The sequence below is a fragment of the Octopus bimaculoides genome, chromosome 2 (genome assembly GCF_046866305.1).
Source record: "Octopus bimaculoides isolate indiv1 chromosome 2, ASM4686630v1, whole genome shotgun sequence".
Classification (NCBI taxonomy): Eukaryota; Metazoa; Mollusca; class Cephalopoda; order Octopoda; family Octopodidae; genus Octopus; species Octopus bimaculoides.
In genome coordinates, this window is record NC_142929.1 from 34,499,573 (window position 1) to 34,521,910 (window position 22,338).

A 22,338-nucleotide genomic window follows, 5' to 3' on the forward strand; every position below is an offset into this window, starting at 1 on the left:
ATATATATTTAAAGGCGTGACTGTGTGATAAGAAGCTTGCTTCTCAACCACATGGTTACAGGTTCAGTCCTACTGCAAGGCACCTTTGGCAAGTCTCTTGTACTATAGCCTGGGGCCAACCAAAGCCTTGTGAGTAGAATTGGTAGACGGAAACTGAATAAAGCTCGTCGTGTATATATATATATATATATATATATATATATATATATATATATATATATATATATATATATATATATATATATGTGTGTGTGTGTGTGTCTTTGTGCTTGTCCCCTGCCACCGTTTGACAACGGGTATTGATGTGTTTATGTAGCCGTAACTTAGCTGTTCGGCAAAAAAAACCGATAGTATAAATACTAGGCATTAGTACTGGGGTCGATTTATTCGGCCAAAAATTCTTCAAGACGGTGCCCCAGCATGGCTGCAATCTAATGACTGAAATGAGTAAAAACATTAAAAAAGATACATGCACATACATTTAATGAGGGAAAGTAGAAGAAAATGTTAAGATGAGAGCATGTAACGAAATAATTTTCGAGTTAGATCGAGAGGGGAAATAACTCTCCGGTACTAAAAGAAAGCGGGAAGTTTGTATTTGTTGTTAAAGGCGCCATGCCTCAAAGCAATGTTTCGTTCCAAACTCATCACATTTCTATAACCACCATCACCACATTACCTATTCGTCCGCTTGTTATGTTTGTTTGTAATGGCGAAGTAAACCCGAACTGTCTGGACGATTTTCATCCTGAGAGTTATCTTAGCAAAGGTACACTGAAAGATTTCTTTCAACACACCCAAGTCAGTGCTTCAACATCTACACACCTGCCAACTCAGCACAAACCTATTGGATTATTAGACGACGACGATGACGTTTGTATGAAAGAGGTAAACCTGGCTGTTGACAGTAACATCATAGGTTCTAACGGGATCTGGTTGTTTGGTTTTAAATATTTTGTTAGAACCGCATTAGATTTCCACCTTGAACGTTTGTTTTTATTGTTTAGACAGTCTGTCAATCATGTTGTCAACAACGCCGAGAGAGACACTCTCAGAATGGGCGAAGTCAATTCTCACCAAAGCAGAGAACTGTTAAGTCAACGAGAGCAAATTAAAACTTTTTTGGATTACATCAATTATTATTTACAGAAATATGTTCTGTCGAGTATGAGAAATGACCAGGCGAGTGATTGTAACATTCCCGAGGAAACTAATAACCATGTTTTTCTTCAACAATTATTTCATAACATTCAGTTATCATTGCAACACATTGGACCCATCTCAGAATTACCAAGGCACTTTCTCCAAAACAGTACCTGTCGCCATGGAAGCAAAGGTGGTTCGGGATTTTATCACACTTTGCATATGCATCTGGATATATATTGGTCCACTGTGGAAATAGTCTTCCGTATTGTTGATTTGTGTCCTGATCACAGTTTTGAAATCACATCAGAAATGTTACATTGTGGGCCACATTTGATACCTAAGGATGAAATCGAACCAGATGTATTTCAAAGAATTGTGGGTTTTATCTTATGGGACTTGTCGACAATTGCTTGCCAGCGTTTTTCTAATCTTGTATTTTCTGACTACACCAAAGTATCCCCGTTTACGTGTACTTGTGTCAAAGAGACGTGGACGATGTTAATTCAGGTGCTTAAACATCGGCAAAGATCTCGTGGTGGACGATCGTTTTGGTACGCATTATATGAGGTAATGTATTTAAGAAATTTTATTTCATTTCAACTATTTCATGTGATATATAACAATATATGAATTTAAGGTGGCGAACTGACAGAATCGTTAGCCCGCCGGACAAAATGCTTAGCAGCATTTCGTCCGGCTTTACGTTCTAAGTTCAAATTCCGTTGAGGTTCACTTTGCCTTTCATGCTTTCGGGGTCGATAAAATAAGTACCAGCCGAACACTGGGATCGATGTAATCGACTTACCCCCTCCGCCGAAATTATTGGCCTTGTACCAAAATTTGAAACCGATATTACCTATGAATCCCTGCATTTCTATAATTTATATTCATCGTATTTCTAGCTTTAGATTCTGCTTTTATGTTAGTACTATAAAAGATACTACCTCCTAAAGAACAATGGATAACATGTAACGTCATCTTAAATATTTAGAAATATCATACTACTTGTACTGCCAAAAAAGAGAGACATTTATCACTGTACTGGACAAGGATGGAAAAAATCATCTCTTTCTAACAAATATATATACTACGTTTTACTTTTTACTTATCTTGAGGATGGGGCCTCACCATGACAATAATCTACTCGCTGACACCAGTGAAAGAATATTTGACATTTTTTAGTAAATTTGAGGCTTGTGTGAGTATATGAGATTGACTGTGATCATGATCATGAAAAGCCATAAATGTTTAAAGATATTTTTCTGAGGTAAATGGGAAATGAGAGAGAGAGAGAGAGAGAGAGATGATAGGAAAATTTATAAATCATATCAAAGTATGGTGAATAATGGACTTATTCTTGAAACCAGTCTGAGAATCAGTCACAATAAAATATTCTGTTCTGCTTGTGTTTTTCTTTTTTTAAATGTTTGACTACATCATGCCAATAAATCTTGTACTGGAGTTAAAAAGAAGCTACACAATCCGAATACAATTTGAATCGGAATAGTGTTCCAATATACTGGTGTATAACAAGAGAACGCTCTGTCATATATAGCTGCTGGAAAATGACATCCTTGATATGAAGATTAAATATGACAACAGAAGCAATATCTCTGAACTCTGTGTAAATCATTAGTCGTCATTATTTTAATGTCCACTTTTCCATACTTGAATAGATTGGACAGAGTTCGTTGAGGCCAATTTTCTACAGTTGAATGTCCTTGTTACCAACCCTTATTTTTTCCAAGTAAGCTAATTTTTTCCCGATATCAGGCAAAATGATTGATAGTGCTTGTATGATAGTGGCTCTCATTTACAGCTGTCATGCAGTATCAAAGCATACAGACATATACATACTTACATTTATATACACACACACACACTCAGTGGGCTTCTTTCAGTTTCCATCTATGAAATCTACTCATGAAGCTTTGGTCAGTCTGAAGTTATAGATGTTTGCTCAAGGTGCCATGGGACTTGGACCCAAAACCATGTGGTTTGAAAATAAACTTCTTAACCACATATTTACCCCTTGATCAATAAATGATTAAGCTTATTTAATAGCAGTATTGTGAATGTAATTTGTATATCATATAAAGACAAATAATGAATAGATTTATTGCACACAATGTTCCTTGTTTTTCCATCTCTACATGTATATTGTATCTGAGAAGTGTAAAGAACTTTGATTGATTTTTCTTTATATTTTCTAGGTTATAAATGGACATAAATTGGTTTCAAGTGACATTGCAACTGGTGATAAAACTGCAGGAACTATTCCCGACTTTTACTCTAAAAACGAGCTGAAAAATATTCCTGGGTTCTGTATCTGGATGATTTTCCATTTGGCACCACTCTATAAACTCAACAATTTTGGTAAAATTGATACTGGACAGAGATATGTTGAAAGCAATTATGAGGAAATTGTCAGCCAAATAAGAGGTTTATTAGCTGGTCAAGTTTCTGAAGAAGAGCTCCAGTGTTATATGTTATGCTCTATACAAATTTGTCGACTGTGGAAAGCAGATCTGACATTTATAAATGTTCTTTGGAATTACTTTTTTCGTAAGCTAAACAACACCTTTAAGGTAAAGTATGTCAGCTATCATATACAGTACTATAATAATAATTCTTTCTAATTTGGGCAGAAGGCCAGCAGTTTGAAGAGAAAAGGGTAAGTTAATTAGATCAACCCCAGTACTTGATTGGTACTTTATTACCTTATTTTATTGATCCTGAAAGCAAAAAAGGCAAAGTCGACCGTGGCAGTATTTGAGCTCTGAAAGTAAAACTGGAAGAAATACTGTTAAGCATTTTGAGATGTATGCTAATAATTCTGCCAGTTCATCACCTTCTAATTATTCTTTCTATTTTTAGCACAAGGCTAGCAATTTTGAGGGAAGGAGCACATCTATTAGATCAGCTCCAGTACTCAATTTTACTGGGCTTTTTTTTCATACTACTACTACTACTACTACTACTACTGATAATGATGATAATCCTTTCTACTACATGCACAAGGCCTGAAATTTTGGAGGAGGGCATAAGTCAATTTCATCGACCCCCCCCCAGTGTTTCACTGGTACTTAATTTATCGACCCCGAAAGGACGAAAGGCAAAGTCACCCTTGGTGGAATTTAACTCAGAATGTAGCAGTGGGTGAAATACTGCTAAGCATTTCATCCAGTGCGCTAACGATTCTGCCAGCTTGCTGCTTTAATAATAATAATAACAACAACAGTAATAATAATCCTTTCTGTTGAAGGCACAAAGCTTGAAATTTTGCGGGTAGGAGGCTGGTAGATTACATTGACCTCAGTGCTCAGCTGGTACTTATTTTATTGACCTTGAAAGGATGAAAAGCAAAGTCGTCCTCACTGGAATTTGAACACAGAACATAAAGCTGGAAGAAATGTCACAAAGCATTTTATTTGGATTGGTAATGATTTTGCTAGCTTGCTGCCTTACTACAGCTAATAACAATGACTGCTATCAGAGGCACAAGCCATAGATTTGTGAAGAGAGAGAACACTTGCATATACATACAGACTTCTCACACATTGGCAAATGTTACTACTCTTCCCAGTGTCTTAATCTTTTGCTACTCATACTCTAGCTACATTCAACTTAGACATCATGCTGCAGGAACTACTAAAACCTCCTTTAGTGAGAACATGTGACTCTCAACAGTGCATATAGGTATTATCATGAAATAAATCAGTTTATATCATACTATCTTAGTATTTATGAACAACTCATGAAGTCCCTACACATGCTACTTTCACAATCTCTGATAATCTCTTGTGTTAACCTTACATATGTACATCATCATTATCATTCAGCATCAGTTTTCTATGCTGGCATGAGTCAGACAGCTTAAGAACTGGCAAGAGCAGGGGTTGCACCTCTCGCATGGCAACATTACATATATGATATCCCCAAAACCAGGCTTCCTCTTCAGAGACAGAAATTACTTCAGTTTTCATAACCCTCTACAAGACTGCAGTACAATAAAAATTAAAGTACTGCTGATGTATCTTACATAGAAATGCTGCTGAATAAACTATACCACACACCCTGTTTTAAACGAGTCCCATCTAGTTGGTGATTCATTCATCAGGATGGTACTTCCCCTACTATAATGGTTTCTGTTCCTTCAGTCCAGGGTCAACAAGTTTTTTTATATCTTTGATCCCTTCATAGAATTGTTGATCACTTATCAGCCCATCATGTAAATTTCTAGAATAAATTAGAAAGTATAATTAATAAAAATTTCTTGGTTGAAAGAGAATTCCCCATTTTTAAAAATCATTTAAAATCATAAAAATATTTTAAAGAGATTTAATAAAATACATGAAAGGTAATAATGCTCAAAACTGTTTCAGGTGTTTATCAACCCCTTGAACAGCTACATAGATTTTCCTCTTTATCTATAAATTTTTGTTCCAGCACCCTGCATTGATCTTGCCACTGTGTGAAACTATGGGCACTTTGTTCCCTCTAATAGCGAAAACCTGATGTTGCACACTAAATGTATAATAAATGTAACTATTTATTGTTACACTACATTTATTTTAACCAATGATCCTTACCAAAATGTGTGCACAATGATGCCGCCTTTCTTACTAAATAGTAATTATATAAAAAAAACAAAAAACTTTGTCTATAAATGTTTGTCATCAAAGATTTTGACCAGTTATAAAGTTGATGCTTTCTTAACAGATCTATCTGATTAATTCCATTTTACCTTAGACTAAGAATTTGTATTTGACCACATCAACATTTATGTTTTGTATCTATACTTGTCCAATGTCTTTGTAAGATCATATTTTTACTTCTTACAGGTTACTACATCTGGATTACCTGGCATGGTCATCAAAGTTAAAACTGCTCGTGAATTATTTGAAGAATGCTTGAAGCTAAATAATAAAGATTTTGATTTAGCTACTCTTTCTAAAGGAAATAGTTTCCACCTATTTCTTTACCTGACATGTCAACAACTCAAAGAATTTGTTAATGATGGGAACAATTCAGCCTGGCGGAATTTTAAAGGACGACTCTTATCAAAGTTCCATCAACGAGGAATGCAAGAATTGACAGAACCTGGTCTTACACATTTCACCAAGCTATTCCTTAGCTTAACATTATGTACACACGATGAGCAGCTACTGCGATCTCTGTTGGATTTTTACAACATGATTGATTTTCGATTAGCCGATACCAAGCGCCAATGTGTGATAATAAAGGGAATTTATGCAGGAATGTCCATTTTCATGCACTGGAATAATGACTGTAGTGCTGCAATTGACAGATTAATACCATTGCTGAATTACATAAGTAGTAAATTTGCATCAGATTCCATCGATGTGCACAAGCGAAGAGATCTGTGGGATGTCCTTAAAGTTTATATAGATTGTTTACAAGACTTCATTGATTCTAGTCCTGAATTCACTTTATCTGAATATAAACTCATTACAAAAGACATCAATCTTATTTTAACAGTTTGCCGTAATTTTGAAATATGTAGCATGGTTGTCTTGTTTAGTGCAGTTCTATCAAAGCTGCTTTCTTTGGTCAAAACCCAACAAGAAATCGAAGGAGATATGTTCATACCAAATGATCACCATGAACAGATGGCACAAAATATGTGGGTAAATGTTTTCCCATTTGTTGAGAGTGAAGCCAAATCTCCAAATGCACTGCCGGAAATTGCTGACCTTGCAGCTCAGTTCCTTTGTCTTTCACTTACACTCCCTGACTGGAGTCCCAGTTTTTTCTCAGTCTTCTCCAAATTTGTTTGTGATATATCTATCAATGTGTCAGTTACTTGTCGTTTCCTTGGACATGTTTTGGCAGAACCATCTGTCACTGAAAATCTGGAAGCTAGTGAAGATCAGTTTCATAAAGGCTCACTCCAGATTAAGCTAATACATAGCTGGCTTAGATGTTGTTTATTGTTAGGACCTGTTCCCTCAAAACAACTTGAAGTTGTAACCAAATATGTGTTAGATTTGCCTATCATTAAAAGAGTCTGTTCTGTAGTAAATAAGACAGATCTTGCAAGTGAATGTGAAATTTTGATAGAACTTTTCAAAATGTTTGCAAAGGCTCATGAAATTACTGTTAGCTGGGAAGACAAAATGAAATTGAAAGAGGATATTAAGTTATTTTTTGAAGATATCAGTGTTAGTATACAACCACTTCTTGATAATCCCTCGAATATGTCGGTTGTAAGGCATATATATACTACAATAGGAAACCTTGTAAAGTACTGTGCACCATTGTTGTTTAATGTGCCTTGTTTACAGCAGGTCATTGATTGCTTGCTCTTCCCCCATTCTTTATTTATTCCCTCCAAGCCTCTCAACCCAATGATAAAGTCAGTTGTACATGATACACTTCATTTATTTGTTTCGGGTTTGAGTAAAATCAGTAGTCGATATGCCCCATATGTCCAACGAAGACTTAAAGACATAGTTCTGCAATATTTGCCAAGATTTCCATTGAAATATAATGGTGGAGAACAAACTAATTTCACATTCCAAATAAAGCCTCATCCTTTGGTACATTTACTTACAGATAGACTGGTTACAAATAGCATATGTAACATGAGAAACTTTCGAAATTTTATTTGGGTAACTTTACAGGAAAATACTATTAAAGCCGAAGGCTTAAAACTTCCTGAATCTACAATTATTGGTGTTCAGTTTATTGGAGAAGTTATTGATATGACAGAATCGACGGAAGATGTTGCTAAAGATACACTGTTACTGCTTAGACCACTTCTGGAATGTTATTTACTTACAAAAACTTCCCAACTTAGACAAAGTACAACACAGGTGTTAAACCTTCTCCTGAAAGCATGTTATCAGTATTCCACAGAAGTACCTTGTAAAGAATTATTAGAAATACTTAATCAGTTTCTGAGTGACTATTTTGCTAATTTTCCTGCTAGTCTCAGTCAACTCTGGAATAAGTTGTTCTTATTTTATCCAGGCCTTTTACAAGAAAATAGACCAGTTTTGTTATCACTTCTGGAAAAACTTGAACTGAAGCGAGGTACAGGCACAGATAATAATCTCCGTCAACATTGGTTAACGTACTTAAATAAAACAGACAAGACACAAGAAACAGTGTCTTTGTAAAAACACCTTCTATATTTGTAGTTTTATAAACTACATAGACTATATATATATATTCAAATTGTGCTGGTAACATTTTGATTTTATGGAAAATTTTCTTTGAATTCGGGTAGTGTATTGCAGACACTATTGTCCTTCCTTTTTTAAGACAGAAACATAAACTGTTGCTGCTATTTTGGCAGATCAAGCAACCATGTTGAGGTTTCCTCCCAATCATGCTGGTGTACATATGAAGCTAATAACTGAAGCTAGAGATAATTTAATGATTGAACGTTAATGTTATGACAGTGATAAATTAGAGATAGCTTTGCAAGAAGAGACACTTTAATATATGTATGTATGAAGACACTTGAAGAGACACTTTAATATATGTATGTATGTGTCTATTTCTGAATGCTTTTCAAACTAATCAATGTAATAAAGTCTGATATTGATTTTTCTTCTTGTCCCTTTGTTTTTCATAACTAACAAAATAATCTGATATATCTTTTATTTTGAAATTTTAATTTCCCCAAAAGTTATTTTTCCCAGTTCCATTCAGTTTAAGACATTTGATGCTTATCTTCACTGCTGGTTTATATTTGAAGTTTAGTTTAGGCACAGGGATGGCTGTGTGATTAAAAAGTTGACTTCCCAACCACATAATTTTAAGGTCAGTCCAAAGCTTTTTGAGTGGATTTGGTACATGGTAACAGAAAGAAGCCCATTGTGTGTGTATATATCTGGGTGTGTTTGAGTTTGTAATTTCCCTTTTCATGTATTCTGCTGGTTGTAAATAACGGCTCACTGATGGCATTCTTTGTTTCCAGCCTTCCATGTAAACATATCTGGGATCGTTGTTCAGCGGAGTGGGAAAATATTACCTCACATAGAAAGAAGTGAGGGTTGGTAATAAGAGGGGTATCTGGCTGTAGAAAACTCTGCTTCTACACACACTTGTCTGACCCATGCAAATGCAAAAATGGAAAAATAGATGTTAAAACAATGATGAGTTGCATTTCTCAGACCCAAATATTAGAGCCAAAACAAATTTTTATTGATTTGGATGATATTGTATAAATTTTCAGTCTCTAATAAGCTTTTTGCATTTCGTAATGAAGTCTGCCACAGGCTTATAGGCTCAATAAATTTGAGCATATCCTGGTTTCTGTGTGAAATGATTCAGAGCACACGACTCTCCTGTGAATGGGATATCTGCCTACAGTTGTCATTGGTACTCATTTTCAGCTGAGTGGAATTAAGTAATGTAAAATGAAGTGTCTTGCTCAAGGATACAATGCACTGCCTGGTTCAAATATCAAACCTATAATATAATGAATGTGACTCCAACATCCAAACCACTACATCATACAACTTCACATTTCATAAGCAAAATCAGTATTTTTGATCTTTTACTTGTTTCAGTCATTGGAATACAACCATGCTGGGGCACTGCCTTGAAACTCTTAGTCGAACAAATTGACCCTAGTATTTATATTTATGTTAGGTACTTATTCTATTGGTCTCTTTTGTTGAACTGGGGATGTAAACAAACCAACTCTGGTTGTCAAGCAGTGGTAGGAGACAAACATAGACACATACATACAGGCATGGCTGTGTGGTAAGAAGCTTGCTTCCGAGCATGCGTCACCCAGAGTGCATTTGGTTTGTCGTTTGTGTCGGACGTTGTGTTTTTGGCTACTTCAAGGATAGAGACAATGTACTCAGACTTTAGCGGGTCTGAGTTGTCTTCAGCAGAGGAAGAGCTGGTAAGGGCAGTCATAGAGATGGACGGAGTGTTGGAAAGGACAAGGAGTTTTGCTGAGGTTACGGAGATGAAGCGAAGGGAGTTGGACTTGGCCGGCCTGAAGGAATATGAGAAGGTGGGAGGGGAAGTGAAGCTGTCGCCCCCCACCCAGGAATTATAGAGCGAATGGAAAGAACGATCACCTATAAGGTGTTCTTGCTAAAAGGGAAAAAGGCCGAGCAGGTGGAAGCTGAAACGGAAAAAGCACCAAGAGAGAAGTCGAAAGAAATAATGTACATGAGGAAAGGAAGAAAATATGGCACAATGGCCGTACAATTTAGAACAGTAGAGGAGTGTGGTGGTGAAAACAGAGGAGGTAGTGCTTCTGCCCACATACCTTGGAAGAAAGACTTCCAAGGTGAGGGTAGAAGGAATTCCACCGGATATAGAAGTGATAGAAACTGAAAGAAGCCCAGTGTGTGTATGTGCACCCATGTTTTTTTCTCATCTTGACATGTCATGTAACTGAATGACATTCATTTCCAATATTGAGGGAAAACATCTAACTACAGGAAAATATTACCTTGCTTAGAAATGAGTAAGGGTTGGCAACAAGAAGGGCATCCATCATAAAAAAATCTGCCTTAATAACCTGGTCAATGCAGGCATGGAAAAATGGCTGTTAAAATGATGATCAATTTTGTAGAAATTCAAGAAAAATCAAAAATATTTTATAAAAGATTCTTTTATTGTTTGGTTTCATATTATGAATTAACCATTTAAGTTTTCCATTTTTACTGGAGTATCATTCCTTTTGTATCATTTTCAATACTGTCAAGATTTTTTTGATGACACTGGAAGAATATACTCTTCATATTTAGTTTTTTTCCTGATAAAAATATATTTGCCCATTCTTTTATTTCATACAAGTGAATACAAAGATCTCATAACAGTTCTGCAGTAAATCATAGACAAATCTTCCTGCATTAACAGCCACATAATACATACAATAATATTTTTAATGTCAGCTTTCATCCACATCCATGGCACTTACTTCTTGGATAGAAGATATGTCAAGAGATTGTTCCTGGTTACAAGGATCCATCATATCGGCAGCTATGTCGAGGGATTGTTCGTGGCTGCAAGTAGCCATCATATCAGTAGATATGTCTAGAGATTGTTCCTGACCACAGGAATCTACCATACCAACAGTTATAACAGCCTGGTGAATGGTGTCTGATGTTGAAACACATACAGTGTTTTCCTCTTGTGGGGCCACTGCAATAGCATGGATTTCATTGTTCTCAGTAGGAATAGCCTGTTGAACTAGTGTTACTGTTTGTAAATCTTCAACAGTATTAATGTCATTGCTCTGATCGATGTTCTCAATATTATCTACAATGTTCTCATTGTTATCTACAATGTTATCGTTGTTATTTACAATATTGCTAACATGATGATCTTCACTGCAGTCACCATTCGTGTCAACAATCTGTTCGTTCTCCTCATTAACAACACTAACTTCAATATCTGACTGCTGAACAACCTGCTCTTCAGCAGGGAGAATTAAACTCTCCACAGCTTGTATATCAAGCATGTCGAGATTGTTTTCTTGCGAACCTGTGCTGACAACTATGTATGATGCAGTTTCCTCAGATCCTGTAGCTTCCAACATTGAGTGCTGCACATCATGCGGATTGGCACTGATTTCTACATTCTGAATAATTTCATCTGATGATAAATTTGTATGCAGCACTACATATTCAGCAGTCTAGAAATAAAAAGATAAAAAAAAGTCAATACAGTTTCAAATTACATTTTGTTTTGCTTCAAATAATTTATCCTGTTAATAATTCATGTAGAACAGCATTTGTTTTAAGCAGTCTTTCTCCTCTTCATACTTTTGATCTTTTTTTTTTTGTTGGAGATAAATCTTTTCGCTTTCATATGATTGATGTGTCAATATCACTTCTCTCAAATGAATCCGAATGTAAAATATAAGCATTGCCATATTAAATGCCTACCAAATAGTTCCTACTTCCTATCTTGCAGATACCTGGGTTTTGAAATTTTATGGACATAAAGGCAATCATACATGCAAGTGTTAATATATAAAATAATTCTTTCTTTTGACCATGTCAAAGACGAATTTTGTGTATATTTTTTTTATATTTGTCAGGTCAAAAGTAAAGGAGCAGAGTAGGTTTTCAAAAACTGGTCAGACTGATGCCATTGATGTGATTCTTTAGACTTTTGCAAGTTGCTGATTGCAGGAAAGACATGTGCAAGGTGGGAAATGTTTAATGTGGTGGGAGAGAGGGACTGAGTATTGGACATAAAATAGGCAATGAAAGGAGATGAGACAAATGAGCTGAAAGAGCTAAAGTGAAGGTCATATGAGACCAGCTGGATCCAAGAAATGGAGGCCTTTGTAGTAGTGCTATAAAAGAAAGAGAGAGAGGACAACATCTGTGAATCAAGGTCTGGAATGTGTCCCCATGTGACATCATGCCAGTCTAGATGAAGTATAGAATATCTGTGTTTTAACAGTACTGTACTGCATAGAAAAGAGCAGTACCAAATAAGGATTTCACCTGTGTTTTGTAGAAGGTTAGTAGTTGTTAAGAGATGAAGTATTTTTTTGGTTTGGGACTGAAATGGTTAATCTTTTGCAGCACATTCTTTGCTACGTTAAGGACATGCATTTGCCAAGGGAGACCCCCTGAGTGAGGCTTGGCATTCAGAATGAAGTTTTCTTCACATATGCAGTGATTGTGTTCTTTTTGCTGTTGAAGAAAACAGAATTGGCACACAATCTCTATTGGAAGATATTTTTATGAGGGTGAGCTGAAAAAATAGGCAGAGTATGAAGGAGTGATTCAGGCAAACTGACATCTTGACTGTTCAAAAAAAGACTTCAAAAGTAATTAGTAGCGTCTTCTTTTGAAAATGGACAAAATTTAGCATTGTGGTGTTATCTAATACCTGCAGAAAAAAGGTTTAGCCCCAAGGACATTCATGCTGGCATGGTTGCTACATTAAGGGATGATGCTTCAATGTTATCAACAGTGCAAAAGTGGGCAGCTGAATTTAGGCGGGGAAGGGAGAACCTTGAAGATGACACAAAATCTGAGCATCTTGCAACTGTCACCACTGAGAAAAACATTGATCATATTCACCACATGGTGATGGATGACAGGCGATTGACTATAAATCAAATAGCTAATACCATTAGCATATTCCATAAGAGTTGAGAATATTCTGCACAATGAACTTGACATAATGACTGCTTCTGCTCGGCAGGTGCCATGTCTTCTGACACCTAGTGAAAAGTGCACCAAGCTGATCACATCATGAGGAAATCTGACATTGTTTGAGGCACATCTAGCTGGTTTCCTCAAACATTCCCTAACCCAGGATGAGTGTTGGCTTCATCACTTTGAGCTTAAGTGACATTCCATCCAGTGAAAACTACCTTCAAACTACCATTGATAGAACTACCATTCTATCAACGGAGAGTACTATGTCAATTTGCTGAGGTAGTTATGAAAGGCTATCAAGACCAAATGTCCAGGAAAACCGATGAAAGAGGCCTTGTTCATTATGACAATGCTTCAGCACACAAGTCCTTGGTTTCAATGGCTGCTGTGCATGACTGCGGCTTTGATCTGGTTGACCACACTCCTTATTCTCTTGATTTGGCTCCATCTGACTATCAGCCGTTTCCCAATATGAAACAAACTCTTGGCTTGGAAACCAGCATCACAGTGATGATGACGTATCTGCTGTTGATGACGTTTTTGACCAACAAGATGAAAGCGTCTTCACCAATGGGATCCTAGCACTGCAGCATTGATGGAAGAAGTGTGTGGACCACAAGGGGGACGATGTTGAAAAATAAATCACATTTAGTCACCCTCCATTAGAGTATTTTGGTCAGCCTACTCCCATAAGGTATCTGTTTACAGATTCAGTGAAGGATACACAGTAATATCAGGTGTAAGAGTGGGTGTTGTTGGAGGTGACACCAAGTAGGTAACTGATGTGTAAAAGGAAGAGAGAAGGAGAGGGAATCAAATACTGAGTACATTCAAGCATTTGTGTAGATCAGATAGAATTCTATCAGCCCTGGCTATGATCTGACAAAATGAAATTGGTCCATTACATGAGAGACAGCTGGGGTATATGAGTGGGAAGTTTTGAGAGGAGATTAGCATGCCAGATGCAGTTGAAAACTTTACTGAGCTGAAGCAGGAGTAGGGCCTGATTTTATCCAGTCAAGTAAACTGAAACAAGCAGAAAAGTATACAAAAAGATCTAAACTTATTAACCATGTGGTCAATAGTCCAGTACTTTAACTTTGTGTCCATTGTTTATGTATTTATAATACTGAACAATAAAATTAATATTTAATGTTTTGTTGAGGCACAAGCATGACTGTCTGGTAATAAGTGTGCTTCCCAACCACATGGTGGGCAAATATGTTCTACTATAGCCCTTGGCCAGCCAAAACCTTGTGAGTGGATTTAGTACATGGAAACTAAAAGAGATGTGTGTATGTGTGTGTGCGCGCGCATGTATGCATGCTTGTGTCTCCTTGTCTTGACATTGTGCGATAGTTGTAAAATGATTGTCACTGTCATACAAGTGGTGACATTCATTTCCAATATTCTGCAAGGACATGTCTGGCCATGGTAAAATATTACCTTACTTGTAAACAAGATGGTAACAAGAAGGGCATCCATCTGCCTCAATAGACTGTTTGACCCATACAAGCATGGAAAAGTGGATGTTAAAATGATGATTATGAGATGATGTTGGATGTAAATTCAAAGTTTCAGAATAGAACAATCAAGTGTATCACTTGCAAACCTTACCTCTAGTTCAGAATCAGTCTTTTCTTCCCTCTCGGATACAATATACTGCTGAGTATCAGCTACAACAGATGAAAATTCTGCTAATACTGTTGGATAAGTACCATCAGTAACATCTTTGTATTTGGCTAGCCGAATACAAGGAACTGTGAGTTAAAAAATTAAGAGTTAAATGCTGAATTAGTGACAAATAAAAATTAGATTTATTGAAAGTAGCTTATTGGCAAATAACAGTAGGTAAATATTGGATTATAAAATCCTTCTGGATAGAAAATTTTCTGAAAGTAGCCTTCAACTTTTTCTATTTAAAAAGAGTTTTCCAGCCCAATATTTAAATGCTAACTTTATAGCTGTATGTTATGTGCTTCAAGAAATATTATTCCATAAAGAATTATTTCATGTTTGCTTGAAAATTTATAAAAATTCTTATGATGTCAGTAATAGTTTAACACTTTAGCATTCAAATTACTGTCAAATGTAATGTGTATTCATTCATATTGTTTTGAATTTGACATGCATCGTCTCACTGCTTTAAAATTTCAATGGTGCAATATTTTTTTAGAATGACATCACAGGAGAGGTGCAAGAGGCTGGATCTGGTTGGTTTGAACATAAAATAGGTAGAATACTTGAGCTGGAAATGGCTGGCTTAAATGCTAAAGGGTTAATTTAACTACATTAATAAATATGTATTAATCAGATAAGATGCTCAGTACTAATCACTTGCAGTAATTTCTGCATACTTCAGAATCTGAAGAAAAAAAAACTGTTTTTGAACTACAAAATCTTAATTCAGTTAGGTGAGTCTCATGTGAAATTAGATGACATTGTCTGAAATGTTGTACAAGTAAATCCAGAGACAGAGTATTCAGTAACATAATAATGTTGTTAATAATCCTTTCTACTGGAAGCACAAGGCCTCAAATTTGGGGGAAGGGATTAAGTCAATTACATCAACCCCAGTGCGTAACTGGTACTTATTTAATTGACCCTGAAAGGTTGAAAGGCTAAGCTGACCTCGGTGGAATTTGAACTCAGAACATAGCGGCAGTTAAAATACCGCTAAGCATTTCACCTGGCAATGCTAACAATTGTACCAGCTCACTGCCTTCATAATGTTGTTAATAATAATAACACTGTAACATGTGTTTTATCCTTCGGTAGCAACTGCTTTTTCCTATTTGCTTACTCCTGGAAAGTATGAAAAATAGCTAATATTTCTTTGAAACTTTACTTTTGATACATTTATTCAAACACTAAAGAATCCCTCTCAACACATGGTTATGATGCTCCTCCACTACTCCTACTCATGATCAGAGATGCACACATTATCAGCCACTAAGGCATATGCTCAAGTGCTTACGGTCAAGCAACTTACAAACAAATCTGTGGTATTGAGCAGCAGAATATTTGTTATAACAATATTTCTGCTTCAGCAACTCAGTGCTGAATCTATCTGAAATGTAATGGAAAATAGGCCAGTTTCAAAACATTGATGTCCAGGTTACAAAAGCAAAGTTTGAAGGGAATAATGCTCATTTCATTTGATTTCTAGATAGAAGCAAATTGGAAAAGAAAAAACACTCACTGACCAAAACCAAAAAAGAAAAAAAATTTTTTTGTTACACAGTGTAATCTATAAGGATCAGATGGTAGAAAATTTACCTTTGGCTTTGAGATGTCGGTTAAGAGTACCATGCTCAGCAAAACTTCGATTACAGAATTTACACTGAAATGGACGTTCACCAGTGTGCATACGCACGTGTCTTTGTAAAGAGCCTTTCTCACGGAAGTGGCGCTGACAGAACTGACACTCATAAGGAAGAACATCGGTATGGATTCGAAGATGTACTTTCAATGCATTCTGTTGAAATATAGAAGTAATATAAAAGTATGAATAAAAATTGTATCTAGTATCAAACTGATGGCAACAAGTAACATTAAATTAGAAAATATTTATTTCTGAGTTTGGTATAATATAATAAATTTGGAAGAAGGGATGTAGTTGATGTAATCAATCCCAGTACTTAGATCAAAATCAGAAGGATGAAAGGTAATGACTTCAGTGGGAATTGAATTCAGAATGTAAAATGATATAATTACTAAGTATTTAGTCAGGCTCTCAACAGTTTCTATGAATCCATTACTCCTTTCTCTAAGGTCCAGCCAAACGAAAATGAGCAGCTTCTATCACCTTTTGCAGGACCTCTAAGACTGGTGCAAAGAGCTTAGTTGGATACCTAATCTGAATCCTTACAACTGAGTGAACTCTGCTAAAGGCATCTATGCACCAAGTGGCAGATTTAAACTGGGAATCAAATTAAGTTTACCATGCAACTTGCATATCCAATACATATGACCCACTGATGGAGCCTCTCTTATGAGGTAGAAATAACAACCAAATCCCTCTCAGAGCACACTAATGTCCTATAAAAGTGAAATATACCTTACATAATGTATATATTATATCTGAAAATAAAAATGGAAGAATGGTTGTGATTGAAGAACTTTTGATCGAGGTCCCTTCAATGAGGGCTGACCTAGGGCTAAATGATCCCATGCCTTTCAGAAATTAATACTGTTTATTTCCCTAGAGCATAGTTTCAATATAACCTAGCAATATTGAATAAATAAACAATATAGCTTCTAGTGCAAATTTTTCCAATCAGACAATCATATAATTTTACAACTGTTTTTGACAAGGTTTATACTAATTAAAACAATGAACAGTTTCCTAAATTTTAATAAAAATATTAAAATTTCCTTAATATATAACTACACATATTCTGCTTTTAACTAATGAAAGCTTTTTCCAATACATAAGCATATTACTATTACTAATAACTTTTTATAAGAATGTTTTATGTAAAGTTAAGCTTTTGAAAAATTCATTTTGATGCATGGCATCTGTTCATTCAAATCATTTAATGTGTTTATCAAGTACTAAAAAAAAAAAAAAAGGAAATATACTTACAGATGTTTTGAAAGATTTATCACACACAGAACATGTATAAGGACGCATAGTGCTGTGAATTTTGAGATGTTCTTGTACATGGGAAATTCGCTTGAATAACTTGCCGCATTCTCCACATTTAAAGTTACGTTCTTCAGAGTGAGTGCTAACATGTTTGTTTAACATGTCTTTAGTAGTAAACGCTTTACCACATTCACTGCACTTGAAAGGTCTCTCACCTGAATGAATACAAAGCAAACAGCATAAAGTAAGTATTTCAGAAATTAGCATAGATTTTTGACAAGTGCAACCATACATATGAATTTGAATTATCTTTCAATTTATTTTAACAAATGAAGTCTTAATTTTGTGTCTGCATCATGTGTGTAGGCATTGATGCCTCTACATCCATACAAATGGAAGATGTGTAAATATCCATCTAAATCACACACAGTTAATTTTTTTTTTTTTGAGAAGAAGGCTGGCATAAGACATAGCTCATCATGTGGGCTGCACTACAAAAGAAAACCTAAGATATCTTTTTTGTTAGGAATGCCATTTGGAAAGTAGGCTGCAGTTTGCCCGTTGTCTATTGACTTTTTATACATGTTAGGCCACTGGTGTGAAATTTCTAAAAAAACTCACCTCTCTATATTTTACGTATATTTAGCAATTTTTAAAAGATTAGTTTGGCATTTATTCATTTACTGCCAACTGAAACTGCACTTGAGCAGTGAATTTGAAAAATTATAATATATAACAATGAGACACGTGTTATTCGTTTCTTAATTATATGTTAGTGTTATGGCACGGTCACTGAAGAGATTTCGGCTAGCAAATTATTTTATTTGCTAAAAAAATTTTGAAACCTAGGTCTGACCGGATTAAACTAACAAGGTAAAAGTTTTTATTTTTTATTCCTTTTGAAGATTGCTCTTAAATGTGGTTTTGGTCGTTTTGACTACTTCTTCTAGCATGTAAAAACTGCCTGTTGAAGGCAGCTTTCTCTTGTGTTTAAACGTACACTATTATATATATATATATGTATAAACATATTAAGATTTTACATAAGATTTTTATCAGGTCAAATAGCTTTTCTAAACATTTTCACTGTATTTTTCAGATTTACACAATTTTCTCTGGAAGTTTCCATTTTTTTCTGTATCACACTCACTAGCCTGTGTCAGCATGTCAAAATCGAAGTATGAAAACCAATATTTGCTAAAAATACCTTTACATATGTTTTACTAAGAATATACAGTCTACTTCAATAACATCTTCAATGCCAAATCGTTTTTTCTTATTTAGCTTATTCACTTCATCTTCCACACTTCCATTTAACAATTGGCATTTAAGTTGCTAACAGTGTTAAATTTTTTTATAAATCTTATACACACAAATGGATTGTATGCTGCATATGATCAATAACTTACTGCATTATCTTTTATACATTTATGGATGTCTGCCAAACGGAGGTATGAAAAGTTCAAGAATGTATTAATACTAAATATTAAATAGTACTTTCAAATTTGAAAATAAGTCTTTTTAAGTGTCTGCTTAAATGCAAATGAGGCTATAAAAAATAGCTATTAATATATCAGGTACCTATTAGATGGAAAACAACAAACAAAATGACAGATGGCCACAATAATGAACCACTACACACACCTTCTTAAAAAGACTTAATTTCAAATTTCTCAATGCTTCAAATAGGCCTAAATAATTTACATATAAATCTGCTATCGTGAAAAGTGGCTAAGAAGCCTCTGGAATAAAAACTATACCTGTGTGGCTTCTAAGATGAAATCGTAAATATGCACTTCCACGGAATGAACGCATACAGACATGACATTTATATACTGGTCGACCACCTTGAATTTCAGCAGGCGTAAATACTTTTGCCTCCTCTTCATCTGGAGAATTTGGCTCTAATTCCTTTTTCAGCTTCAGCAGTTGATTGACAGCTATTCGCGCATTTCTAGAATAGTAAAAAAATATTTAGATTGAATTATTAAATAAAAGAAACATTAAAAAAAAAAATAGCTATGTTGTATATGTAGAATAAAACACAAGCATATCAATATATGACAAATTGTTTACACAAGAAAAATATTCATTAATATTAAGAAACATATGCAATATGCAATGGTTATAAAATCATGGTACTGCACTGCCAACTACACAATCAAAGTTATACCAATTAATCAACATCATTTTATATTGCAAGTATTACTCACTTGCCACAGAGTCATTTTCTATTTCTATTGATATTCATCCCTCATTGTTGTCACTGACCACTCCACCTCCCCCCTATTTCTATTCACAACTCACTCTTCCCTTATACACATCCTTGCAATCTTTACCCATCTTCCTTGATCTTTCCATCTCCATGCACTCTTCTTGGATATGTTACATTGAGGGTTTGCTCTGGCATTTTGTTACCACTATATTTATCTCTCTGCTGGCACTACTCCACCCGTACAAAATGTGGTGCAACTGAATCTTCTCCACAACATTAAAACTGTTCCATCATACTTTAACTTTTCGGTACCTTGTTTAAAGCCACCTTCCCTTCTATTTTCCTTCTCAATTGAATTACTAGGTGACCTCACTTGTGCTAGTGCCAGGAATAAAAGCACCTAGTATACTCTGTAAAGTGATTGGCATTAGCAAGAGTAGCCAGCTGTAAAAAACATATCAAGACAGAGACATTGGAGTAAGATGTGGTCCTCCAGCCTTTTGGATCCTGTGGAACCATCCAATCCATGCCAGCATGGAAAGCAGACTTGAGGAGATTCTTTTACTTGTTTCAGTCATTTGACTGCGGCCGTGCTGGAGCACTGCCTTGAAGGGTTTTAGATGAACAAATTGACCCCAGGACTTATTTTTTAAGCCTAGTATTTATTCTATTAGTCTCTTTTGCTGAACCACTAAGTTATGGGGACATAAACACATCCACACCGGTTGTCAAGCAGTGATGGGGAGAAAAAACAAAGACACACACATAGCTATATACAACAGGCTTCTTTCAGTTTCCATCTACTAAATCCACTCATAAGGCTTTGGTTGGCCCAAGACTATAGTAGAAGACAATTGCCCAAGGTGCCCTGCAGTGAAACTGAACTTGGAACCATGTGATTGGGGAGTAAGCTTCTTACAAATCTTATAGAAATGAATTTAGATTTCAAATGTATAATCAAAGATTTACAAATATATGCATTATAGAACTTGAAACAATTATCATCCACATGCACATTATAAATTAATTTTTGTATCCAAACACAAGAAATCAATATAATTAATAATGAATTATTTAAAATAAAATTTATCAATATAATAAGTTAATGACATTATGTTATATCATTTAGAAAAACTGTTTCTTACTCGTCCTTATTAATCTAACTTTTATCCTCACTTTTCTAAATGAGCAAAAAGTAGTATTCAGTTACAAAAACATAAAAAAAAAAAGCAAACCCCCTTATTTCAACTACAATGATAAGAATTATAGAAATTAAGAGAATAAGAATGGGAAAACTCATTCAAAACTTTAATGTAAGAGACTTACCGACATACTACACTTAGGTTGGACTCTTCCTTTTCTTGTACAGTACCCTCATCAAGAATAGATGAACAAGAAGTTAAAGATTCTTCTGGACCCTATGAATATAAATTTATTTTCTGATGAAAAAAATAGCATAAATGAAAATAAAAGGGTAAAATTAAAAGCCTATACTACAAAAACAAAATAATTGACTTTCCAGACAAAGAAAAAAAATATTGCAATTAAACCCTAGTTGCACTTCTGCTTTCATGTCTCCATGTTTCTATCATGGATTGTTGTTGTTGTTGTTGTTGGCACTCCGTTGCTTATGACATCGAGGGTTCCAATTGATCCGATCAACGGAACAGCCTGCTCGTAAAATTAACGTGCAAGTGGCTGAGCACTCCACAGACTCTTAATGTAGTTCTCGGAGAAATTCAGCGTGATACAGTGTGACAAGGCTGACCCTTTGAATTACAGGCACAACAGAAACAGGAAGTAAGAGAAAGTTGTGGTGAAAGAGTATAGCAGGGTTCGCCACCATCCGCTGCCGAGCCTCATGGAGCTTTAGGTGTTTTCGCTCAATAAACACTCACAACGCCCGGTCTGGGAATCGAAACCGCGATCCTATGACCACGAGTCCGTTGCCCTAACTACTGGGCCATTGCGCCTCCACACTATCATGGATACACGTTCTAATAAAAACATTTGCTATGGAGATGCAAACAATAAAATTACTGTCTCTAGTGTCACAACAAGCAGCGTATAGCGACCTCCCTTTTAAGTACACAACTTGAACCTAACTGCTTGTGTGTAGATAGCCAGTAGGTGCATACATAGCAACAGCAGTAGCAAATCAGTTGCACGAAAGTATGCATGCAGCTAACCACAGCAAGGCTCATGTATGCACATGATTTTAGATCATATTTTTGTCATCTTTCCTGTCAGTTTTCTCC

At 35.5% G+C, this 22,338-nt stretch overlaps 2 protein-coding genes and 1 pseudogene across 3 annotated transcripts in view; 2 read left to right on the forward strand and 1 right to left on the reverse strand.

The window, feature by feature from the left end:
- Positions 1 to 270: 270 nt before the first annotated feature.
- LOC106868109 (protein MMS22-like) lies at positions 271 to 8,727 on the forward strand. Its single transcript, XM_014913231.3, has 3 exons — positions 271 to 1,713; positions 3,360 to 3,734; positions 5,991 to 8,727. The coding sequence occupies exons 1-3, from the start codon at positions 616 to 618 to the stop codon at positions 8,289 to 8,291; spliced, it is 3,774 nt and encodes a 1,257-aa protein (XP_014768717.2). The 5' UTR covers positions 271 to 615; the 3' UTR covers positions 8,292 to 8,727.
- LOC128247195 (U6atac minor spliceosomal RNA) lies at positions 2,154 to 2,249 on the forward strand (annotated as a pseudogene).
- Positions 8,728 to 10,741: 2,014 nt separating the features above from the next.
- The window catches only part of LOC106868103 (uncharacterized), a 28,972-nt gene continuing 17,375 nt past the window's right edge, over positions 10,742 to 22,338 (reverse strand). The window contains exons 10-15 of one of the 2 annotated variants that reach the window (XM_014913225.3): positions 21,407 to 21,498; positions 19,626 to 19,819; positions 17,863 to 18,080; positions 16,554 to 16,752; positions 14,892 to 14,950; positions 10,742 to 11,785 (exon numbers count right to left, since the gene is read on the reverse strand). In XM_014913225.3, coding sequence (XP_014768711.1) covers positions 11,039 to 11,785; positions 14,892 to 14,950; positions 16,554 to 16,752; positions 17,863 to 18,080; positions 19,626 to 19,819; positions 21,407 to 21,498 — 1,509 coding nt within the window. In that variant the 3' untranslated portion in view covers positions 10,742 to 11,038. Of the gene's footprint in view, positions 11,786 to 14,891; positions 15,035 to 16,553; positions 16,753 to 17,862; positions 18,081 to 19,625; positions 19,820 to 21,406; positions 21,499 to 22,338 lie in introns of both variants that reach the window. The other variant, XM_014913224.3, reaches the window with a different exon arrangement.

Coding starts and splice junctions, on each gene's coding strand:
- LOC106868109 (XM_014913231.3), top strand. CDS start 616: ATGCCTCAAAGCAATGTTTCGTTCCAAACTCATCACATTTCTATAACC. Junction 1,714..3,359: donor TTTGGTACGCATTATATGAG/GTAATGTATTTA, acceptor TATATTTTCTAG/GTTATAAATGGACATAAATT. Junction 3,735..5,990: donor AGCTAAACAACACCTTTAAG/GTAAAGTATGTC, acceptor TACTTCTTACAG/GTTACTACATCTGGATTACC.